At 42.6% G+C, this 25,065-nt stretch overlaps 4 protein-coding genes and 1 long non-coding RNA gene across 19 annotated transcripts in view; 3 read left to right on the forward strand and 2 right to left on the reverse strand.

The window, feature by feature from the left end:
* Positions 1-8,366, forward strand: part of AMPdeam (AMP deaminase) — a 17,473-nt gene extending 9,107 nt beyond the window's left edge. For 7 of the 14 annotated variants that reach the window (XM_018015721.2, XM_089473933.1, XM_089473937.1 and 4 more), the window contains 10 exons: positions 988-1,132; positions 3,634-3,965; positions 4,694-4,729; positions 5,758-5,876; positions 5,953-6,047; positions 6,120-6,576; positions 6,665-7,119; positions 7,198-7,492; positions 7,581-7,691; positions 7,766-8,366. In XM_018015721.2, coding sequence (XP_017871210.1) covers positions 988-1,132; positions 3,634-3,965; positions 4,694-4,729; positions 5,758-5,876; positions 5,953-6,047; positions 6,120-6,576; positions 6,665-7,119; positions 7,198-7,492; positions 7,581-7,691; positions 7,766-7,945 — 2,225 coding nt within the window. In that variant the 3' untranslated portion in view covers positions 7,946-8,366. Of the gene's footprint in view, positions 1-584; positions 885-987; positions 1,133-2,500; positions 3,541-3,633; positions 3,966-4,693; positions 4,730-5,757; positions 5,877-5,952; positions 6,048-6,119; positions 6,577-6,664; positions 7,120-7,197; positions 7,493-7,580; positions 7,692-7,765 lie in introns of those variants that run through there. The other 7 variants (XM_018015722.2, XM_089473931.1, XR_016270986.1 and 4 more) reach the window with 6 other exon arrangements.
* On the reverse strand, positions 8,217-9,026 carry LOC149267887 (uncharacterized). Its single transcript, XR_016270988.1, has 2 exons — positions 8,634-9,026; positions 8,217-8,565 (listed from the first exon to the last, which is right to left on the reverse strand). It is a non-coding gene; the product is annotated as an uncharacterized LOC149267887 (long non-coding RNA).
* An 11-nt stretch (positions 9,027-9,037) lies between these two features.
* On the forward strand, positions 9,038-13,174 carry jub (LIM domain-containing protein jub). 2 transcript variants are annotated; one of them, XM_018015729.2, is made up of 7 exons: positions 9,038-10,658; positions 11,765-11,785; positions 11,882-12,022; positions 12,084-12,253; positions 12,341-12,403; positions 12,498-12,663; positions 12,738-13,152. In XM_018015729.2, the coding sequence occupies exons 1-7, from the start codon at positions 9,311-9,313 to the stop codon at positions 12,983-12,985; spliced, it is 2,157 nt and encodes a 718-aa protein (XP_017871218.1). In that variant the 5' UTR covers positions 9,038-9,310; the 3' UTR covers positions 12,986-13,152. The 2 variants fall into 2 exon arrangements, with proteins under 2 accessions (XP_017871218.1, XP_017871219.1); XM_018015730.2 differs by lacking the exon at positions 11,765-11,785 and having other exon boundaries at positions 9,039-10,658; positions 12,738-13,174.
* Positions 13,153-16,300, reverse strand: Nup93-1 (Nucleoporin 93kD-1). Its single transcript, XM_018015713.2, has 5 exons — positions 15,974-16,300; positions 15,723-15,903; positions 14,817-15,662; positions 14,112-14,740; positions 13,153-14,048 (listed from the first exon to the last, which is right to left on the reverse strand). The coding sequence occupies exons 1-5, from the start codon at positions 16,138-16,140 to the stop codon at positions 13,343-13,345; spliced, it is 2,529 nt and encodes an 842-aa protein (XP_017871202.1). The 5' UTR covers positions 16,141-16,300; the 3' UTR covers positions 13,153-13,342.
* A 69-nt stretch (positions 16,301-16,369) lies between these two features.
* On the forward strand, positions 16,370-24,115 carry Clic (chloride intracellular channel protein 5). The gene is made up of 4 exons (XM_089473938.1): positions 16,370-16,850; positions 22,425-22,934; positions 23,028-23,138; positions 23,213-24,115. The coding sequence occupies exons 1-4, from the start codon at positions 16,758-16,760 to the stop codon at positions 23,288-23,290; spliced, it is 792 nt and encodes a 263-aa protein (XP_089330064.1). The 5' UTR covers positions 16,370-16,757; the 3' UTR covers positions 23,291-24,115.
* Positions 24,116-25,065: the final 950 nt, after the last annotated feature.

Here is a 25,065-nt window from a genome sequence, read left to right on the forward strand (position 1 = left end):
ACGTCTGGACTGCTATTCATTTCCCACATGTAAACAGACCACGATAGCTCTGACTACACTTGCCCACTAAAGAGTAGCTTTCCTTACTCATCTAATTTGTCGGATATAGATATAGATATAGATATAGATATAGATATAGATATAGATATAGATATAGATATAGATATAGATATAGATATAGATATAGATATAGATATAGATATAGATATAGATATAGATATAGATATAGATATAGATATAGATATAGATATAGATATAGATATAGATATAGATATAGAGACACTCCAAGCCGCCTTGCCGATCTTGCAGCGTATCTCTGAGTCGGTGTCGCTGATTGCAACGCATTTTCGCTATCGCTGTCAGCTATTTGAGCTGCCTTTCGAACTTATTTTCTTATTTGTTTTCGAGCTGTTGCCGCTGCTGCTGCTTCTTCTGTCGATTCCAATACGAATTCTGTATAATCGTGCATCCGAATCGAATTTTGCTGTTTTCGAAAAAAGGAAACAACAACAGCAACGAGAACGACAGCAGCGACAGCAAGCGCATTGTATCGGCTGTCAGGTGTCGGTTCGAGTCGCACTCGAGTCGAGTCGAGTCAGAGTCGAGAGTGGCTCGGTGTTCGGGGCTTGGTCATTAAAGTGCCAGCGCTCGTTCAGGCCACAAGCGTCGCGGGAACTACGAAAAGAAACTCATTTCCCGTTCATCCCTCTCTCTCTATATATCTCTTGTTCCCTGATTCGGTATGAACTTCAATCGGATGGACAGTGCGCATCGTATGAAAGTGGATGCACAACTCTTTGGCTCCAACGTCAGGGAGTCCAAGAGCTTCACCAATAATAATAGGAATGGCATCAAAGCTGAATTTGAGCCAGTAGAAACAATTTGTGGGTTGACTATATAGACAACATCAATATATATTATAATATAATCTAGAGCTATAAACATTTATAAAGCATCAATTAACTGTCAATTTGTTGTGTTTTCCAGGCGATATGATCGACTCAGCGGACACTGATAAGCCGGAGGCCGAAAATGAGCTAAGTAATGAAATTTCGGCACCATATGAAGTACCCCAGTTCCCAATTGAGCAGATTGAGAAGAAATTACAAATACAGCGCCTGCTAAATGAGAAGTGAGTACGACTACCTATTCAGAAACGAATCTAAACCTTGATCAAAACTGAAAAGAATTTTCATTTCGAAATATACAATAATTACATAATTACAAGCACGATAGACATGAACTAAATTTAGATCGCAATAATAATATGTAGCAGATAGTGTAAAATCTATTTATTTTCTATGTGCATCAATGGTGCCCCGATCAGATTATTATACTCAGAGATCAGCCACAAAACTAATAGAGATCAAATCGATTTAGATTCAATTCAGAAAGATTTTCAAGTTGGGAACTCTATATTCTATATTGTAGTTTTGTTTCTATAATCTATCCCTCTTTCCATCTTATATCTTCCACATCTTCCACTTTCTATATTCTTTTATCATTTACTCTATTCTCCGTCCTCTGCCCACCTCATCTATCTTCAATCTTGTATTTGGCATATTGTATCTTGTATCCACTATGTTCCATATTCGACTGAATTTTATCATTCATTAAATGTTCTATATTCTGTCTTACCTCTCACCTCTTCTATCATATATTTTGCATATTTTATCATCTATCCTCTGTCTTTTCTCTGTTATCAATTATCTACAATATTATATCTTCTGTTTCCTATCTACTCTTCGCTAATTTCTATATTCTATATTCCATCTTCTATCTTATAAAACCATATATAGTAGGAGAAAGTAGTTATATACTACTCTACTGCATACTGCTACCTGGTTCAATGTGAAAATCCACGTAGCTCCACGCATAGAAATCTCTATCCCATCTAACGTTTCAAAAGCCCTTTAATGAACAACAACAACAACAGCAGCAGCTAAGTGAACGCTGTGAGTGCGCTGTAATTAAAATGCAATGGGTATATTAAATACTTCATCGACTATGTTAACCATGCACAACAGCAGCTGTAGAGAAATATACTATAACCCCTCGGCAATATGCCGAAAATCTTTTCAGTAATGGATCTCTCTTCAATTTCATGCGATTCAAATTTCCCGAGCACCAGCTAACTATATCATTATGATGTAATTGATTTATTATAATGAGTACAGTCTTTGAAAATCTATAGCCCTTAAGCATCGTCCAATCTAGCTGAAATTCTTTATCAACTGAGCCAGAGCATTGATCTCGCAGAGTGATAGGGGGTATCCAGTATTAAAGAACTACACCACGTTATTGGCGTTTCTCTACGAGGGAGTTAGGGTATATAGTCTTCGGATATTCGAAGAGTCATGCGTTCGCTAGTTATCAAGCTCGCATTGTTTTTGGACCCACGGCTAATCCAAGCGACTAGACGAGGACAGATACTTGGTCATGGTCGACAGGGGTGGGAAGGGGGCCGGTAAGGTAGTGGGCGGGAGGAACTTGGGTTCTTTGGCGAATGGGTCGTGCGGGCCAAGCAGGTGCCAAAGCAGAGACGGCAACAGCGTTGGACACGTTTTGATTTTGAATGGGACTGCATTAGGCGATGGCCGGCAATGCGACCGCGTCAACAACGCGGCTTATGGCATAATGATGAAACCACTACGACCACCACGACCACCACGACCACCATGACCAGCACCGCGACTACTACCACCACCGGCGGGCACTGCTGTTAGCCGCATTTTCAATTTCGGATGCCGTCACATTCAGTACAATTTGTGCATCCATATAACTTGGAAGGGCGCATCGCCGCAAGAAAGCGCAAAAGTCGAGGCGCGTATCCGGCAGTCGTTGCCTCAAAGCCCTTAACCCACAAAGCTCCGGTTGCTTTGGAACGGAACAGTTGTTGCCCCTTCTTTTCATTTCGGTATTTTGGAATACCTTCTCGACCTACGCTGACATTGAGGACGCGCAATCATCCAATCACCCAGACACTTTGCATTTAGCTCGTGTTCGTGTTCGTGTCACACGCCAAGCGTCGAAAGTTGCGAACTTCACAATTGCACTTGAAGTTCGTTCCGTTGCTCCGTTCGCTGTTTACCGTTTACTGTTTACTGCTGTTGCCGTACAGTTCAAAGAAGAGATATAGGGTTATTATGTAGAGAGACCCTCGCGATTGACACATCAAAATGATTAATGTTCGTTAGACGCTTAAGACCGACTCCCTTAACCCATACTTGGACTCGGACCAACCCGGCTCGACCCGGTCAGGGTATTCATAATTATTTTTTGGCAAACAATACAGGTGTGGGTTGTGGGTGGACTCGTTGCCATTGCGTGTATACATCTAGTCGGGCGGGCAGGGTCTATAAATTAATCGCTCAATCGATCATTGGACAACTGTTAACTTTGGCAACTTTCGGAAGTTGGCCAGGTCGGCTCGATAGTGGGCCATTCGCTAGGTGCATTGGTCAGGAGCAGCATGTCTTTTGCGGATGATAGCTATAGCTTCTGTCGCCTATACGAGTATCAGCACGATGAGGAACAATGGTGCAGTTCGGTTGGCCGTTTCGTTATAGAAATTTTGGCTGATGGTTTTTCCTTTTTTTTTTTTTTTGTATTCCCCTCCCTCGTTTCATCTAGGCAATCGACCTGTCAGCGCTCGGCTGCGCCCATTACAGCATCGCCGCGACGCAGCAGCTCGGATTCGGATGGTCTGACAGAGCAGGCGGTACCGAAACGTAGAACAGATGCTGACATTAATTTTCAGCGTGTTTCCGTGTCCGGCGAGGATACGAGCGGCGTGCCACTAGAGGATCTGGAACGTGCGTCGACGCTACTTATCGAGGCACTTAAGCTACGTGCCAAATATATGCAAGTGTCGGATCAATCGTTCCCCACCACCACAGCACGTTTCCTCAAGACGGTGAGTCTGAAGGATCGCTATGAGAATGTGCCAGTTAAGTCGGTTTCAGGTAAGTCCAAATCGCATTTGAACCACCCATCAATCAGCATCAGCAACAATTGGTCTAGCCGAGGCATCTAAGCATCGGTGTGGGCACACCCCCCAAAATACATACATATGTAGTAGAGAGTTCTGCCAGTGTTGTATAGCACCATGAAATGCATATATAACAAATACATGTACATATGTATGCCTGCATATGCTCTGTATGCCGTGTATGATACAAACGAATAGTTTCATTTAATCTTCTTCTTTTACCGTTAGCTTGATGTATATACATATATATGTGTATACGCATATAGATTACCGTTACAGTTCAGTTGACCATGCGCTAGGAACGCATTAAGCTCTTTATACTCTTCTTTTCAGCTAGAACTCTCCTGCCACCTAACTACCCCAACCAGCTCTCTTTATCAACATTGCTCTCTATCTCTCGCGCGCTCTCTCTCTCTCTCTCTCTCCCTCTCTGTAGTTCTCTATATGTGTATATACTCATATACATATCTAAATGTATATTTATCTCTTTCTTTTGTATATCTCGCTCGCTCGTCTTCTTCTATTTCGTTTAGTAAGTTTCTCAGTTCAGGTCTATTTAACTCTCGCTTTTCTTGATTTATTTACATAATTATTTTCTATGCTCCCGGCGCGTACTTTATTCTTTCTTTTGTTTTTTTCTTGATTTTGTACAAAGATTTCTACATATATATATATATTTATTTTTATTTCATTTTATTATAGACATAATTCGCAAACAGAGTATGGCGAACTATACAGGTAATTCGGTCGCGGCTGCTTCCGTGTTCGGATTGAATTGTTAAGTTCCTTTGTTGCTTTTCCGCTTTTCTCCCCACTCTCTCGTATCACACTCAAACCCATACACACACTCTCTCTCTCTCTCTCTCTCTCTCTCTCTCTCTTTCACACACACTTCCCGAACACCATTGCTTCCATTTGTTGACTGATCCAATATCTACACACACACACACACACACACATACAAATGTTGAACCGCTTTACGCTCTCTTGTTTTTGCGTTCCTTGTGCTAATCGCTCGCTCTCTTGCTCGCTCTGTTTATGTTTTTTAATTGCGCGCTCTCTCTGGAGTGCGCGTGTCGTAGTAATTAGGCTTTGTCACGTTCTCCGAGTGTATTTGCAGACTTACCGTTGCTTTTTGTGTCATTGTTTTGTGCACTCAAATGTTGCGTCTCTTTCTACCACATGTAACTATTGCATTTGCTAACACACACACTCTCTCTCTCTCTCTCTCTCTCTCTCTATCTTGCTCTCTGTATATCACACCTCTCTCTTGTGTGTTATGTCTGCCTGCCGTTGAGTGCATCGCTTATCTCAGCCGAGTTTGAAACCAGCACTTAAAAAACACTTTAGTAAAAAGTTGCAAATTTGTTTTGTAGACAAGATCAAAAATGTATGAATTCATTAATTACAACAAACTGGCTAAAAATGGGGCATTGACTTTGAGATAAGCAAAAGTCCACCAAGTTCACTTATCTCGGCCAGACTAAGTCACCTATAGAGTATACTGTTTCAATGTTTTACTTTTCTATTTCTTAACATAATTTTCGATACAGAAATATATATATTCTTTGTGTTCTTATTGACCAAGCACACAGTAAACAACAAGAACAATTTGTGTGTAGCGCATTTGTAGTTAAAATACCGTTAGTTTGACAAATTAAATGAATTAGTTTGTAACATTTGACAGACAACACTGTTAATTTGTGCTTAATACTCAATATCTCTATATGTATATTTATTGCATAAACACACAAACACACGCGCAGAGCATCACACACTGATGTCGCCCCTAAGATCGAGACATGCCTGGGACGTGGAGTTCGTGCCAGATGAATCGTACTTCATAAAGCCAGTGAATGGAGTCTTTCACATCTACAATGATAAGGTGAGCTCGACACGGAACAACTCCCCTTCAGCTATATATGTATGTATGTGAATATAAACATCTATTTGATTCACAGGAATGCACGAGTGAACTGGACTTTTCGTATCCAGATATGAATCAGTTTGTGAATGACATGCAGGTCATGTGCAATATGATAGCTGATGGGCCACTGTAGGTGTATAAATTCCTCATATACATATATGTATGTATTTACTTTAATTGAACGTCTTTGTGGATTCGCAGGAAATCATTTTGTTATCGTCGCCTTTGCTATTTGTCGTCCAAGTACCAGATGCACGTTTTGTTGAATGAGCTACGCGAATTGGCCGCCCAGAAGGCTGTGCCGCATCGCGACTTTTACAACACTAGGAAAGTGGACACGCATATACATGCAGCGTCCTGCATGAATCAGAAGCATTTGCTGCGCTTCATCAAGAAGACGCTGAAGAACAATGCCAACGAGGTGGTCACCCACACGAACGGCCAGCCGATGACACTGGCCCAGGTCTTTCAATCGATGAATCTGACCACATATGATCTAACCGTTGATATGCTGGATGTTCATGCTGATCGCAATACGTTCCATCGCTTTGATAAATTCAATTCCAAATACAATCCCATTGGCGAGTCGCGCCTCAGGGAGGTCTTCCTCAAGACGGATAATTATTTGAATGGCAAATACTTTGCACAAATTATAAAGGTAGGCAGAAGACTACAGACATATGTACATATGTATATATAGAGATTAGATGTAAATATAATTAATATATTATTATATTCATTTTTAGGAAGTGGCTTTCGATTTGGAGGAATCGAAATATCAGAATGCAGAGCTGCGACTCTCCATTTATGGTAAATCGCCCGATGAGTGGAATAAACTCGCCAAATGGGCCATCGATAATGATGTCTATAGCTCGAACATACGTTGGTTGATACAGATACCGCGTCTGTTCGATATCTTCAAGTCGAACAAGATGATGACGTCATTCCAGGAGATAATGAATAACATATTTCTGCCGCTATTCGAGGCGACCAACAAGCCAAGTGAAAATGCAAATTTACATCGTTTCTTGAATTACGTGATTGGTTTCGATTCCGTGGATGATGAGTCCAAGCCAGAGAATCCGCTATTCGATAGCGACGTGCCCCGGCCGGAGGAATGGACGTACGAGGATAATCCACCGTATGCTTACTACATATATTACATGTTCGCCAATATGACGGTGCTAAACAAATTTAGAAAGTGAGTGGAGAACGGGCGGGGGACTGATCAAGTATATATGTATATTATATGCGATTAATATCGTATTCACATTCACAGGCAGCGCGGTCTGAATACATTCGTGCTACGTCCTCATTGCGGCGAGGCTGGACCTGTGCAGCATCTCGTCTGTGGCTATCTGATGGCTGAGAACATTTCGCACGGCCTGCTGCTGCGCAAGGTGCCGGTGCTGCAGTACCTCTACTACTTGACCCAAATTGGCATTGCTATGTCGCCATTGTCGAACAATTCGCTGTTTCTCAACTACCATCGCAATCCACTGCCAGAATATTTGGCTCGTGGACTGATTATCTCACTGTCCACCGATGATCCGTTGCAGTTTCACTTCACCAAGGTAAGTGGACAGAACAAACAGAGAGGGAGAGAGAGAGAGTGGAAATATAAACATGTGTCATTAATTATCTTACGACGTTTTTGATTAGGAACCCCTCATGGAGGAGTACAGCATTGCAGCGCAGGTGTGGAAGCTCAGCTCCTGCGACATGTGCGAGCTGGCACGCAATAGCGTTATTATGAGCGGATTTCCACATAACGTGAGTAAAGAACTCTGGAAGAGTTTTCCGTGCTATGGCTTATAATCATATGATTCCATATGTTTCACTCACAGATCAAGCAACAGTGGCTGGGACCCAACTACTATGAGGATGGCATCAATGGCAACGACATAACACGCACCAATGTTCCAGAAATTCGCGTCGCCTATCGCTACGAGACTTTGCTGGATGAACTCTCCAACATATTTAAAGTGAATCAAACCTGTCATCAGAAGGACTCAGATGAGAAATGATAGATGCGATATAAAATGCAATCCATATATACTTGCTATTATTATTATATACATTTACATTAACATTAGTTATGTATGTATGCATGATAATTGTGTACTTTGATGTGAAACGTTTCCTCTACTAATCCATTATATTAATCCAACAGACCAAAATTCTACAAACTTATATACAGGGCATTAGCAACGGTAACTTCGATTTCCAGCGATTGCATCGAGTAATCTTTGCAAATATGTTTAACGTGTACTTTTATCCGTTGTAGGTAGATTCTTATTTTATTTTATTTTTTTTTTTCTGAGCTGGTGCTGGTGTTGCCGCTGCATTGCAATTAAACTAGACAACATTATATTTCAAAAACAAATACAAACAAAAAAAATCTCCAAAGTGTAAACTCTAAATAAAGCAAAACTGCAGAATTTTAAATATTTGATCATTTATTTAGCAATTCAAATTTAAAGGCCGCAAATCTTGCAGCTAATTTGAAATCCACTCGGGCCATCTTAAATACAATTGTTTTTATTCTGCGATGCTTGTGTTGCCGCTGTATTTCAATTAAGTTAGGCTAAAATAATATTTGAAACAATAAATGTATCTGATGTGTAGCTGCAAATAAAGAAAATTGCTAATGGCAAAGAATTTGTTGTTTTACTTGTACAACTTTATCTAAGTTAATATTATTTTCAAACTTACCGCCTATTTCTTTCGAGATTAGCGCCATCTAGTGCACATTGGAATGTCTCCTGGTGTATGTGTTTTTATTATTTATTGCTGCGAATATACAAGTAAATTCATTTTATTTTCATAAGCAATAAATTTGAGCTGCATATATATTTCTGTACAACGGTTTCATAAATTATCTGAATTCACTTTTCAACCAGGTGACCATAAATTGCCCTTAATTTAGTCAACAGCTGATCAATAAAATATTTAAATGTTAAAGCAATGCTGCCATATTCTCACATGATTTGAATTCCACTGGCAGTTGCGCTTGAGCGCCCCTAAAGTCTATCGATACGGTACGATACGCAAATTTCAAATGAAACTTATCGATGTATCGATATAAGATCAACAACACCAACAAATACATAGACATTTGTGCGTACCTGTGTTATTGTGTCTGAGAGATTCTTCTTTGCAACTTGTCTTTGTTTCGACAAAATTAAACACACAAAAAACTGAATAAAAAATGATGGTGTCACAAAGCTGATAAATCGCACATAAATTGGCAGCGTCAAAAAAGACGGCAGACTGGTAAGACATCATCAAAGGGACAAAAACTCCTTGAGCGAAACAAGTCATCGTCGCTCAACGCTCTCTGTTCGACTCACGCGTATACGTGTGTGTGCGTGTATGTATATGTGTGCACAATGACCACCCAGCGAACGCATCGAAATGCCACCAGCACCGCGGTGGGGAGTGGAGCCGGTGATTCGGATTATGAGACGCTCATGCAGCGGCTGCACATTGGCGGCAGCTATCAGCGCTCGCCCGGCGGCTTTGACAACTTTATGCACGATGCACCACAACAGCCGCAACAGCAGCAGCAGCAGCACCACCATCAACACCAGCAGCAGCAACAGCACCACCAGCGGCTGTCCAACAGCGAGGATTACAAGCTCTATGAGCGTGGCAATATAATAGCTGCCTCGAAGTACGCCACCGCAATACCCAAGCCCGGCGCGGAGCCCATTATGATAGGCAACGGCAGCAACAGTCAGCCCCCGCTGATATATGCGCCGACGGCTCAGGTGCTTGGCCAGCGCATAGCTCCGCAGAAGCATTCGCCGGTCTATGAGAATCTGGAGTTTTATGGCCAGTTCGATACGAACCAGCGGCGTGCCCAGCCCCAGAGTCCGGCGAGTCGGCAGAGCGTCATGCTGAACGATTATTTGCTGATGCAGCCCATTGGGGGCGGTCGATTCGCACATACGCCCGTGCCGGAGGCGCCCCAGAAGCACACACATCAGCCCATCGAGGAGCTGTCCGCCGTGGCGCCGATCTATGAGAACATTATACCCCATTCCGGGCAGCGGGCCCAGCCGCAGGCATCGCCGGCCACGGCCACCATGTATCAGCACACAGAGATGGCCACGCCCACGCCCACAGCTAACCAAATGGAGCTGAATGCGATGATGCTATCGTCGCCGCTGCACCAGCGCAGCAGCAGCAACAACAGCTCGTCCAATGCCGGTGGCAGCTCCGGTGCCTTGGGCTCGCCCACGCAGCGCTATCGGAATCTATCGCTGCCCAGCCATGGGAGTCCACTGGCCTCGCCGGCTCCACCGCCGCTGGCCAAACTGCAGCTGCAGCAGCACACGCCCATCAAGCAGCAGCAGCAGGTGGGCATCAATGTGTCCGTCAATCCCAACTATATCGAGGACATCAACAGCTCCGACTATGTCTGCATGACGGCCAATCTGCACCGCAGCACCGCCGCCGCCGTCCCCACCAGCAGCGCCGTCAACAGTCGCAGTCCCAACAACAGCAGCAGCAGCAGCAACAACAACAACAGTAACAACAATGGACGACTGACTGCGGTCAGTCCGCAGCCGCCATTGCCGCCGCCGCCGTTGACAGCGGCCGCAACGCAGACGTCAACGGCAACGACGTCCGCCGCAGCGCAAATGCAACCCCTGCAGCTGCGCGCCACGCCCATCGCCACAACGGCGCCACTCGCGGTGGCCACATCGCCAACGCCCTCGCAGAGCAGCACAGGTGAGTGCATCTCGATGCGCACCAATACCAAGACAGCAATATGACTAACCCCTGCACGTAAGCTATACGATACGGCTCAGCTATACGAATATGCATACAGAAAGTATATGACTAACTCTTATCAGGGTTTTCTGCTCTACTGGAAAATATTTTAATGAAAAGCTGGAGGAACTGGAGCAGAGAGAAGTTGAGGGGGCAGCGGAATGTCAGTTGCACTTTTATCACCTTTTTTTCTCTCTCTCTCCCTCTCGCAGTCGCATATTCATGCGTCTTTCTAAAAGAGTAGCTCCTATGCCAAATACTTCTCTAATATCCAATAACTCTAATTGTAGAGAAGCCTAAGGACTTTCTCTCTCTCTGGAAAGATCATACTATTTATTCGAAATAGTAAATCTAATGAATACTAAGAATTATTAATTAATCTCATCATCATATCTTCTATCATAGACATTTTTTGGGCTCTTCGCGCTTGTGTATTTCTCAAGTTTATCCTAAAGAGCAGCTCTCATTTAAAAGAAGGGAAAAATGAGTCGAGAGAATATCGGATGCTATTCCCATATCATTCCCTCTCACTCTCTCTAGTTTTATCTCTCTCTCTTCCGCTCTCTCTCTCTCTCTTTCTCTCTCTCTTTCTCTCTCTCTCTCTCTCTGTCTCGCAGATTCTTTCAAAAACGTTTTCCTATCTAGCGAAAAGTCCTAACTCGCATTCTCTAGAGAGAGAGAGAGAGAGAGATAGAGCGGAACCGACAAAACCTACCATAACTATTGTCAAAAAGGTTTTACTGGCTTTTAGTAATGCTCTCTAAAGACTTGTAGTTATTTTCGTAATGCTCTCTAAGGAATAGTAGCTCTTTTGGAAAAGCCTAGCTCGCATTCCCTCTAGAGAACTACCTCAAATAAAGTTTCTCACGAAAAGGAATAACAGAGAGCTTATACCATTGCAGCTGTCTTAAACGTTTTACTGGCTTCATATAGACTACGTTTGAATGGGAACTTGCTCAAATAGGCTAGTCAAGCTACTAAAACATAAAATATACTTAAATATATACAATCCTAATCCTAACTCTAATCATAATCTTATGCTCTTTTTAACCATGCTTGCATAGCCGCCTTGCGGCCCAAACGAGGTATGCCTAATCATCTAACCCACTTGCCATGCTTTAAGCGCCTCTTTATTCGTGTCGCACATGTTTAATGTTTACTGTACTTTGCCCACGAAACAGGTCTGACCAAGAATTTGCTGCCATACAGCGTGACTCCGCCGCGTCCGGCTGGCCCGACCGAGGCGCAGCGCAAGATCGAGGAGCTGACGCGCCAGCTGGAGGAGGAGATCGAGCAGAGCGAGGAGCATGGAGAGTATTTTGGTAGGCCAGAGAGAGTTGAGACCGATATGCAGCTATCTGATCGTTAATCTTCCACTTGCAGGCATTTGCCACACCTGCGGCGAGAAGGTGAAGGGCGCCGGCCAGGCCTGCCAAGCCATGGGCAATCTATATCACACGAATTGCTTCATTTGCTGCTCCTGCGGCCGGGCACTGCGCGGCAAGGCGTTCTACAATGTGCACGGTCGTGTCTACTGCGAGGAGGACTACATGGTAGCTATCCGGCTCTATACGTGTCTCATTCACACCTAAGCTCACCCTCTCTCTCTCTCTCTCTCGCTCTCTTTATCGTCTTTGTAGTATTCGGGCTTCCAGCAGACGGCAGAGAAATGCGCCATTTGTGGCCACCTGATCATGGAAATGGTGTGTACGCCCTGTCCCCGACCCTCTCCCTCTCGTCTCTCCCTCTGTCCCTCACTCTATCTGTCTGCCTCTAATTGGTCTCATGCACTTTCAGATTTTGCAAGCCATGGGCAAGTCATATCATCCGGGCTGCTTCCGCTGCTGCATCTGCAATGAGTGCTTGGACGGCGTGCCCTTCACCGTGGATGTGGATCACAAGATCTACTGCGTCAATGACTACCATCGCATGTTTGCGCCAAAGTGCGCCAGCTGCGGCAAAGGTGCGCTGCCCCCAGATCTCATACATGTATATACATGTCTATTTATATCTTATTTGTAATCTGCTCTGCTGCAGGCATCACACCCGTCGAGGGCACCGATGAGACCGTGCGCGTCGTGTCCATGGACAAGGACTTTCACGTCGATTGCTACATCTGCGAGGAGTGCGGCATGCAGCTGACCGATGAGCCGGACAAGCGCTGCTACCCGCTGGACGGCCGCCTGCTCTGCCGCGGCTGCCATCTGCAGCGACTCGCGTTGCAATCGTCGCCGCACACGCGCCACCAGGAGCCCGTCTGTGCATCCTATCAGTATATGGGCTGAGGCGAGGAGGCGCCCCGCCCATTCGACTGACGATAGCAACTAAACGCACAAAATAACTATACAACTATATAATATACATATACACACATATATATATACAGTATACATATATACATACATATATATATATATATATATATATATATACAGTAAATAAACAACGCGCATTTCCATTTTTGCAATAACCGATTTAATAAACAAAACTAAATTTCATAAATACAAACGAACATATATTGAATCAGTTAGCTATCCCGTTTCTGATCTTGATAGTGATTGCATTTCTTCTTTTCCCTCCCGCTCGGTTATGCCCCCTTTCCCGTACCCCCTTTCTTTTCTATGTGTTGTTTGGCAGCTGCTTCAGTGCATCAGGATCTCCAGCTGGACGAGGCGATTGTTGGTGTCCGAGGGCATGCGATAGGGCAGCGTGGCAGCCATGTTGGTGAGTGCCTTGGCGCGTTGGCGCAAATGTGAGAGAATCTCCTCCTTGGGCTCACTCAGCAGCTCGTCGTTGGAGCTGATGCTGCGGCTACTTATGTTGGCGCCGGCCTTCATCTCCAGATACTGACCGTAGATCAGATCCATGGCGGCCAGCAGCACATCGGGCAGCACTTTGATCATGTCGGTTCCAACCAGCTTCAGCTTGTTGACACACTCGTCCACCTCGGCACAGCTGTTGGGCGTAATGCGATTCCTGTTGAGGACCTCATCGGCCAAACGCGATTGACCCGAATGGTAATAGTCGAAGAACTTGATGAGCTCCGCCAGCATGCGATAGGTGCGCATCACAGGCTCGTCGATGTCGGCTATGCGCCGGCTCAGCGACTCATTCATGCGCTCCGACATCACCGTCAGCTGCTCGCGGACGCTGCCCTTCTCCGCCGGCTGGTGCACCACCTGCGTGAGCAGCGAGCAGAGCAGCCGCAAGGCCTTGTCCAGCTGGCCGCCAATGAAGTAGAGACGGATGGCCGCCTCGAATTTGGTGCGATGCGCCAGCTCGTCGCCCACCATGCCGGCCAGGATGTACTTGTCGTAATCCAAGTTGGAGAATTGGGACAAGATGCCGCTGCAGTGGGGAATGGGTAACATTGAGTCAAAGCTATAAGGAATGCTATCATCAACTGCTTACCCAACGTAGCGCCACGGATCAGAGGGATCGGGCGAGCCAAAAATCAAGAGCAACATATTCTCGTCGCAGTTCTCGACGAGCATATCGCAGACGCAGCTCATCATCAGGTTGCGTCCATCGGAGGTCTTGAAGTTGCGCAACAAGTAATAGTATTGCAGTGCCTCGACGGTGTCGGTCTGCTCGAAGCACTTCGTGTACATGATGATCAGGCGCGCCAGATTGAGGCGACGCATGGGCGGCGGATCGGTTGGGTCGGTGGAGAGCAGCGGCTTCTGTATGTCGTTCGGCGTTGCGAGCATATACTGCTCGTTGAGGGCGATGGCCATGTGCACGGCATGCGGACGATTGGCATCGGTGCGGGCGAGAAACTCAAGCGCTGCCTCGAACTGGCCAGTGAGGACGAGCACCTGGAAGTAGAGCGGCGTCTTCTCGCGTGCATTGAAATAGTGCTCGCCATACTTCTCCAAGATGAGCGACTGCAGGTCGCCGTAGCTAAGGCGCTCCAAGTCGTAGTCGATGCGCTCGGCGGTGTCCAGTACGCTCAGCTGCATCCAAAGGAAGTCGTCAATGGTGCGCACCACCTCCTGGTGCGGCTCGTTCGGATCGCAGGCCAAGACGATGGCATAGACCTGCAAATCGGCAAAGAATTAGAATTTCCACAGAGTTATATATAGATGTATATATATATATATTGGTATAGCGTACCGCCTTCTTGAAGGGATCTGTGCAGATGCGCAGCTTGTTGCAGTACTCGAGCTTGAGCTGCCCCTCGAGCTTGACAGTGGGACGCTCAGTTTCGTTCAGCGGATGCAGATGGTCCTGCTTCTGTTTGAGCTTATGCTTGGCCTGCAGCAGCTTCATCAAATCGGGGCAAACGCCGCCCTCCTTGAGGAACTGCACGGCGGCGCCGAGATCACCGCTGCGCAAGCTGTAGTAGACATGCGGCCACAAGGGACGCCCATCGCTGACGTCGAGCAGCCCGACCAAGGAATGAGGCGACTGGAAGGCGATGGTCACATAGGAGCATACCGTATTGTAGACATTGGGTACGCCGCCGCGTAGGCCAATCAGACGATTCTTCTGGATGACCGTATTCATGTACCGCTTGTAGCACTGCTCCAGATAGCTCAGGGCCTTCTGCACCAATGGTAGGCCGTTCTGGCGCAACTTGGCCGGCTCAACGCTGCGACTGAGGGGCGTCACATTGGCCATGTAGGTCAGCACGCTCCACATTTCGCTAATCTGAACATCCATGACAGTCTCCTGCTCCTTCACCATTTGGGTGAACTGGTTGAGCAAATTGGTGCGTTGGCTGCCCTGATTGTGGACCTCATTGTAGATGGTGATCTGCTGGGCATACAAGGCCTCCACGCGATTCAGGCGAGAGCGCGGCATGGCTGTCTGTGGCAGTACGGTGGACACCATGTGGCGGTGCACCTCGGGAAAGTCTTCCTGATTGGGCCCGACCAGGGCATTAAGCAGATGCTCCTTCTCCTCGCCCCATTCGGCAAGTATGCAGCGCATTTTGTTGCGCTCCACCGATTTGAATATCTATTGGGGAATATATACTATCAAAGGAATTCGAGAAGATAAAAGAGCATACACACTTACATTTTTATTGGTCTCCTCAATCACGGCAATTATAGCATTCTCGCGCTCGTTCTTCAGGTAGCCCTCCACATCGGTATCGCCAATGGGGTTGATGGGCTCGAAGGATTGACTGGCGCTCAAGGTCTCGAGTTTCTGTGTCAGTTTTGGCAGATCGACGCCCCTAGAGCCAAGCAGAATGTGACTGCAGGAGACAAGGCACGGCATACATAAATATACATCATTATAATATACAAAGGCAATTGTTAACTTACGCTTGCAAATCGTTTGTGCCGGCTTGTGTGACGCGCTCATGCAGCTCCTGTGTGGCTTGTAGAACCTGCGAGAGCGTACGATCGACGCGCGGCATTTCTGTGTCTATTTGGGTTTCATTGGAGAGGCGCTGTGCCTGCTGCAGCAGCTCGTTCAAATTTAGCGCCATAATTCAACTTTATATTTAGTTTTTTTTTTTTTTTTTAATAATGGAAATAGAAGCCGACTTGTGCACACCAAATAAATAAATTCAATGCGGCAGCACGATAGCCGGCATGACAAAACGAACAAATCTCAGTGAGACCAGAGGCATGGCTAGCTATCGATAGCACTTTTCAACTCTGCGTTCAGCTGTATATCGATATATTGCAACGATGTCAACGTCCCAGCGTATCATATGAACAATCCAACACTATTTCATACTGTAACTATAGCAAACAGGCAGCACACCGCAATCGCTTGCAACGGGAAGCAAACGTAATTTTTTTAATACACACAAACACAATCGACACACACATACATATATACTGGCGTACTTAGGTACAGTGAATTTTGAATTAGTGTTTTGTGCTCGTGTGTGCATACATATTGGCAAATATAAATTAGAACAACAATAAAGAGCATAAGAAAAACACGTACGCACGTCACGCGGACGACGACGACGATAACGCACGGAAACAAAAAAAAAAAAAGAATTGAAAAGAAGACACCGCAGTAAGAGCGTAAATTTCTAAGTTGTTAACAAGAAAGCTAAAGCTTTACAAAAAAAAAAAAAAAAAAAAAACCATGTCAGCCGCCGAAGTTGAGACACAGCCGCAGCAGGAGACGACGAACGGCACCAGCAAATATGATGTGCCCGAGATCGAATTGATCATTAAGGTGGGTTACTTAGCCAACCACATGCAATAACAGACATGTACACATGCATACACATATTTATACATATGTATGTGTATATGTATATATGCTTGTATTTCGTAGATTTCAATATGCGCGCTTTGCAAATTTTCAGTGCATCAAAAAAGTGAAAATTATGTTGTTATTGTGTTGCAAATAACAGAATCAGCACAGACACCTTGTGCTTCTTCTCTGCTTCAGTGTCACTTGAAATACATATGCATATGTACATACATATATACATACTTTCATATATACAAATGTATTCATTATGCTCGTTTTTGGTCTTTTATTTATTCATCATCATCATTGTACTCTGCCGCCCCCTTTTGTATTGTCTGTCCGTCTATCTGTCTGCTGGTCTGTTTGTTCTTCTTGTTTTTGTTATTAAGCTAAGCATCGCAAAAACTGGTTTCAACTCTCGCTCGCCCCCTCCGTCTCCGTCTCTGTCTCTCGCTCCTTCGCTCTTCTTTAAGTTCTCGGCCAGCTAAGCACAACACACACATATACATATGCACATATATCTATGTATGTGTGCATGCTTCAATTTGCATTCGTAGTAGCAGTAGCTTTGCTAAATATTCTTGCATTTGCTTTGCGTTTTAATTAATAAGTTCTTATCTGACATAAACTTTAATCGCATTTCATTACTTCAATTGCCTGACATCGCACACGTTCTTATTGCTTGTGCCTATCTGTGTGTGTGAGTGCGTGAGTGTGCTCCAATGTGACTGTGGCTTTGAAATTTCTTGGCGCCTACGTCATGCAAAAACGAAGACGAAATCAACACTTCAACTCGAACGTTTTGTTGTTTGCCAACGTAATTGTCTTTGCACACAGTCATTGTTGATTTTATTAGTTAAGCAGCCATTATTTAGGGCCTCATGTGAGCCGGGCTCTGGCAGCACTCCTCAAACGCCCACGTCTTGTATGCGACATTTGCCGCACCTTCGACAAACAATGCGCAGACGAACGATGACTAATGCAACTCCAACTGCAGGGCATAGGGTTTGCCAATATCTACTACACCTACCACCACCACCACCCCCTTAGCTACTTCCTGTTAGATTGAGAGAGAAAGTGAAAGATGGCTGCCTGAGCGAGCGCACCTGTTGAACTCAGTGCACTCTCTCAATGAAGCAGAAGCGTCTTTGACATAACACACACACGTACATACATACATAGATAGAGAGAGCAACATGTACATGCCATTTGTAATCAAAGGAAAAACAACAATAAACGTAAATGTACAAATAAAGCGTTTAAGCAAAAAGTGAAAGTTCAATTTGGTTTGCGCCCAAATACATTGCGCCTGGTTGTTGCCGTTGTTATGTTGCATAGATGAAGAAAGCAGCAGCAACAGCAGCAGCAGTAGTAGCGGCATTCACTCTTCCCCAACAACTGGCTCTGCGCGCTGCTTGTCGCGTGCAGCAAACAAAACATATGTGTGTTCGGCTGTCCGAGGTCCAACAACAAACCAACAAAATACAACCATTGAACGCTAAACAGGTTTTTCTCGTGTGCAGTTTTCCGCCTCCTTGGCCAAAGCCAAAGGCCCAGCCACAGTCATCGCCCACACAAACACACTCCATACAACACGTACAGACTCCATGTATTTATTATTATATCTCAACGGCAACAATTGCGCTTATTGTTGTTCGCTTTGATGCAGACTTACCAAAAAAAAAAGAAAGAAAAAAGCAAAATTCAATGCCTTTTTGTTTGGCATCGAAAATGTATCGATATGTGTGGAAATTCCATGCAGTCTTAAGGTGTTAGCTTTTTGCTCCGATAGTTAATTGTTATACCACACATACTGTGAATATATACACATAAGTATGTATGTATGTTTGTGCTTTATCGGCTTGACATGTGAGCATGGAGGCGCACAGCAAGCAAGCATATTCCCTTGCAATGCATTATGCATTATGTGCGCTCACTATCCACTCACGCGTCCATCTCTAAAGCGCTGCTGCATGACATTTAACAAAGCACGCAAGAGAGGCTTGTCTTGCCATTGCCATTGTTGTTGTTGTTTGCTTTGTAGGTGGCGTGTGTGCAGATGCATTTCATTGACAAATTCAGAAAAATAAAAAAGAAAACTCGCGCAATGCTCACATTTAATGTTGCTTGTCTTTTGCCTGTGTTCCTTTTTACATACATTTCGCAATGGAAAAATAATTTATTTTAGAAATTACTTAACATCGTTGTACTTTATCTTCAATGTTTACTAAAATAGCAATTAAGTCACAAAGTTCGCAAAATGAAATTGACAAGCGTCTCAGCACGCCATAAATAAAAATAATAATAGTAAGACATGAACATGAAGACGCGTCGCGAGCAGTACAACAACAACAACAAAGAATGGAAGAAAAAACCCATTAGCCATTTACCAATTTAGGCCAAGATACGAGCCAGCGAGCACTCTTGAAGCTCACGTTCCTTGCCTTCACTCACAAATGATTATAATTTTTATTATTATTTTATTTTGTGTTTTTGGCTATTACTTCATCAACTCGAAGCCGTTGCTCGTGCAGTTTCTATTGGGGCGAATGCTTCCGCCGCTACCCTGATAAGATATGTATGTGTGTAAGTGTTGAAATATGCGGCAATTTGGATAGGGAGAAGCAAGAACAAGAAAGCTCCCAAACCCAAGGTTGACATCTCTTTCCCTCTCACTCTCATTTAGGCAGATTGCTTATGACAATAAAATATTGCGCGCTGCAGCTGTCAACGCGAACCGGTTCCAAAAATAACGCACTCTCTCAAACGAAGAACACGCACAGACTGCACAAATACAAACATACAGATTCAGGCATGTCGTGCGTTAGTATTTATGAGAGCTTTCCATATTTATTTATGATTGTTGTTGTTGCTACTCGCTCTAACCGTGCTGACAATTTATGTTTTTTTTTTTTTTATCTTATCTCACTTTTATTTCTGATGAATTACGTTGGCCCTTTTACAATAACAAATTTAACGAAACAAGAATCGAAGATGATTCGTAGATGTTCTCTAACTACAGTGAGAAGGTAGAGCGAGAAAGAGATGGAAACCACACACACACACACACACACACAAACTATAGATTTGTCTCGCTTGTGTGTGAATGATGCCATTTAAATTTTTGCGACGGCTGTCGTTGTTGCTTCTTTTCCGTAAACCGCAGTTGTATTTTTTTTTGCAAGTTAAATGAAATGTATTTAAAAAAAAAAAAAAAAAAAAATAACGTTTTTATTGCTGATCATCGTTTGTTGCTTTTTGGGCAGGCGCATTTATTATATTTTCTTTTTCGGTTATGAGATTGCTGGTTTTATGCCACTTGACATTTGCCGACGCGGTCGCTTCTGGCATATTTTACGTTCATCATTTCTATTTTCGATCGGCAAATGCAATTTTACAATCTTTTTTGAGCTGCATGCAATGGTGAAATGATGAAGAGCGAGCGAATGGCAGCGGCAAACACATCAACTTGACCTTTGCTGTAACCCCAAATGAGCGTGTTGTACAATTTATTTTGCAATTCATACAGCAATGTAATTACTTTTCAACCGCATTCACACGAGTGTGTACACCCTTGCATACACACACACACGCACGCAGTCACACACATACATACATTTGTATGTATGTGTGGCTGCAAGTGCAAGTGAGAAAGTAATCAGGTCATTTGGGAATTTTATGTGTGACAAATGTGTGCACACACATGCATATGTATGTATGTATGTATGTACATAGGTATAGAGACATGCACATGCAGGCGCTCGTATCAGTAAATATCAGCAAACAGTTAATAACATTGCTGGGCGTTCACCGGCTGCTAATAATGCGACAAGGCACATATACAATATTTCTGCCACAATATAAAATAAACCGTTAAAGCGCCAAGCGTTAAATGCTTTGAGTGACGACGCACCCGTGACGACGCTCCCCTTCCATTCCACCTTCATAGCGACGCACGCATCAGTGCTTAATAGGGGGCGGCGTGGGCGCGGCTTCTTTAGCTACACACACGCATAAGCCTACAATGTGTGTGTGTGTGTAAATAGCTATAAATATTTATATGTACATATGTACATACATGTAGTTATTTTTATGTATGATAAATTTTAAAATGATTGATTGTGTGTGTATGTGCGTGTGTGTGTGAAGCTATTAAGCTTTTAACGATATTTTTTTTTGAATACATGTTAATTAGTTCTTATTTAAAACTATTAACATAATTGCCAAGAGTAATTGATGCGCGTAAGTGCTAAATCAGCTGATTACGAGCGTTTAGCTGCGCACAGGTAATCGCAGCCAATTCAATTATTTAGCTATGTACATTTGGCCGACTGGCGACTATTACAAGATTTCTATTTTAGGCAGCAGCTGGCCGGCAACCTTGTAAGCAATGTACGCTGTAAATGGAGTTGTATTGCACTGAGCAAACACACACACACACGCACACGCACACATGCGGAGAAACACAATTACTTGAGTTTATCTAACACAAATACGCGAGCATGCATGCATGCATGTGTGTATGTGTGTATGCGCACATATAAATTACCGGCTGTCGATAAATCAACAAGTCAAGCTAAGAGAGCAAAGCTGATGACATCATCATCCCACATTTGCTGGTCAAATGCCACGCAGGCGTGCCCGCCGTTCGCATGCAAAATAATGGCGGCCAGGAACTGTCTGTGTGCACTTCCTTCTGGCGGCAAGCGGATATCGATGCCGGCACACATACACACACACATGCATATGTTTACATATTTGTGTGGCTGTGTGTGTGTGTGTATGTGTGTGTATATCATGCGCCAACAATTCATCACGCAAAATGATATTATGAATGATGATGTCACATGATTAAATCTATAGTGCAAACAGCAATTGACGAACTAACGATGAGATAATAATAATAAATAAATAAAAAACTATGAAAATAATCAAAAATTAAATTCCGAATGATAAAAATAATCAAAAGTCAAACAAAAGAACTATAATAATAAACAATTGCAAAAAATGGAAATAAAAATAGATATGATTTAAAAAATAAATAAATAAATATAATATAAAGCCTAATAACTCCAATGACAAAAAATAAAAAATAAATAAATAAATAAAAATAAAAGAATTAAAATAAAATAAAAATAATAATAATAAAGACTACGAAAAAAAATTAATTATAAAAGTAAAAGTAAATAATTTATTATCATTTTAAAAATACCACAAATCAATTACAAAATACTAAATAAAAATACAAAAGCAAAATTCATCATAATAATCCCAATGTATTTCGTCTCTTGATAATATGCAAACAACATAAATTATTATACTGGTTTGCTTTGAAAATTGTGCCGTGCTTTGTTGTTTATTTTATCGAGCGGCCACTGTACGTTGACTTATTTCATTAAAACGAATTTGATTTATTTGTTTGCTAAACGCCTGGCACGCGATCGCCATTTATTGTAGATAATTTATACGCATGTATGTGTGCGTGTATATTTATATAAAACGACACTTGACCCAATTAATATTTATATTAATTAATTAATTATCGTTAACTAGGCCTCGACCATTGATGGACGTCGCAAGGGCGCCTGCCTGTTCTGCCAGGAGTACTTCATGGATCTGTATCTGCTGGCCGAGCTGAAGACAATCAGTCTGAAGGTGACCACAGTGGACATGCAGAAGCCGCCGCCAGATTTCCGCACCAACTTCGAGGCGACGCATCCGCCGATCCTGATTGACAACGGCCTGGCCATACTGGAGAACGAGAAGATCGAGCGGCACATCATGAAGCATATACCCGGCGGCTACAATCTGTTCGTGCAGGACAAGGAGGTGGCGACGCTAATTGAGAATTTGTATGTGAAATTGAAGCTGATGCTGGTGAAGAAGGACGAGGCCAAGAACAATGCGCTGCTCACCCACCTGCGCAAGATCAACGATCATTTGGCCAATCGCAACACTCGCTTCCTGACGGGCGACACCATGTGCTGCTTCGACTGTGAGCTGATGCCGCGCCTGCAGCACATTCGCGTCGCTGGCAAATACTTTGTTGACTTTGAGATACCGGTAAGTGGCTGAAGCTCTAGTTCTCTATTACACCTGTTAACCCTCTCTCTCTCTTTCTCTCTCTGTCTGTCTGTCTCTTTCGCTTTCGTGCAGACACATTTGACGGCGCTGTGGCGATACATGTATCACATGTATCAGCTGGACGCATTCACACAATCATGCCCAGCCGATCAGGACATTATAAATCACTATAAGCTGCAACAGGTGAGTGGTTGAATACTTTAACTAGGCACTGTAACTAAAGTATCCCATCTCTCTGTCTGTCTCTCCCTCTACAGAGTCTCAAAATGAAGAAGCACGAGGAGCTGGAGACGCCCACGTTTACCACATCCATTCCAATTGATATTTCGGAGTAAAGTTTTCTAGAGCCATGCACAGTTATTATTATTTTAAACTTTTATTATTTTTTTTTTTGACAACTTTACAACTATATCTACTATATATATCAGCTACTTTATATAGAGAACAACTTCTGAATGACAACCGTACGAAAAGGAAACAAAAACATAAATGTATATGTATATATATGTACTTATGTAATATATACATGTATATATATATATATGTCTATATGTATACCACATAACTATAATATATTATATAAACGCGAGTTTTGTAAGCAGCCACCGTTGCCTTTCTTAAAATTTTAATTTACATTTGACTTTGTGTATTTTTAACTTAATTGCCCGCCTGCGTGAACGTATTGTTTAATTAATTAATTAATTAATTTACCATATATATATATCTGTATATGTATGTATTTGATATACATTGGCATTACACATACATGTGTATGTATTTAATACAGCTGTGAAAGCTATTCAAACCCTTAACGTTCTTTGAGTCCTCCCAGAAACCCGTCACCTCGCCTCTCCCTGACAACTCCTTTTTATTAGATATTTTTATTTTTGTTCTTTATTTCAGCAAGGAGCTTTTCTATGTAGGAAATCAATATTATTGTTTAGCTTTTTTTAATATTTTTTTTTTTTATTTGCTTTATTATTTTGGCTCCCTGGCGCAAGTTGCCATTTTGTTTGCTTTTAATTTTTATTTAATACCATAACAAGGAAAAAACTAAAAAAAAAAAAAAAAGATATAAGAATATGAGAAGAGGAAATTAAGAGTATTTTTTGTATTAAGTGAGAAATTATAAATAAAATACAAACAATTTGAAATACACAGATGGTATTTTTTAATTTGGGAAACTTTGACCAATTGAAGAATGTATATGTATAATACATGCAAAATGTTGCATTAAAAAATAAACATTTAATTTTGATTTTATTTATGTGTTCTATTCAATTGGGAAGAATTTTTCTGAAAGCAGACAAAAAAATTAAAGACAAAAATATTTAAAACAAAACAGTTCTAAACAAAAACAATTTTTTTTTTTTCATAATATTTAAGCTACACATTTGGCATTAATATAAATTATAATACAGCAAAAAACATTAGGCTTTACAAATTTCTTAATATTTAAAGCTTTGCTTTAACCATGATCTTGAATGATCGCCAAGTGGAAGCTTCGAAAAATAAGATTTTAGCAACTGATACGCCGAAAATTGAGGAAAACAATCGTAGGTACTCCTAAAATAAATTATGCGAATATAATTTGAGAAAACCGGGAGTTAAATCAAAATTTTTTAACAACCCTAACCCTAACAACCCTTTTTTGTCGCCGAGTATATTCTTTCAATTGGAATCGATAACACTATAAAATGAACAAGAGTCCCGATATACAGAGATATCGATAACAATAGCTGCAATGTGCTCAATTGGTCATTGTTATGGAACTACTTATCGAACAATTTTAATTTAAAAAATACATATATACTGAAGATCTAAATGTTCCGAGCTTCAAAATACATTTTCATTACAGAACTTGTATTTTTTTTATAGTATTTTTTTTTTTCGTTAAGATCTAATAAGTTTGAATTTAGATTTCGATTCCGCCACCTAGTTTGAATATTCAGTAAAAAGAAATAGCACATATGGGGATACCATAATGATATGATATGTTAGCACATAAGACAATCTATTCTATTTTTTTTTTTTTTTTTTTCAAATGTATTGAAAAATATATCGCATGCAATATGCGCAACACAATGATCGCGGAACCAGACTGGTTCAA

Source organism: Drosophila arizonae, chromosome X, assembly GCF_054131065.1.
Source record: "Drosophila arizonae isolate 15081-1271.41 chromosome X, UAZ_ARI_1.0, whole genome shotgun sequence".
In the NCBI taxonomy this organism is placed as follows: Eukaryota; Metazoa; Arthropoda; class Insecta; order Diptera; family Drosophilidae; genus Drosophila; species Drosophila arizonae.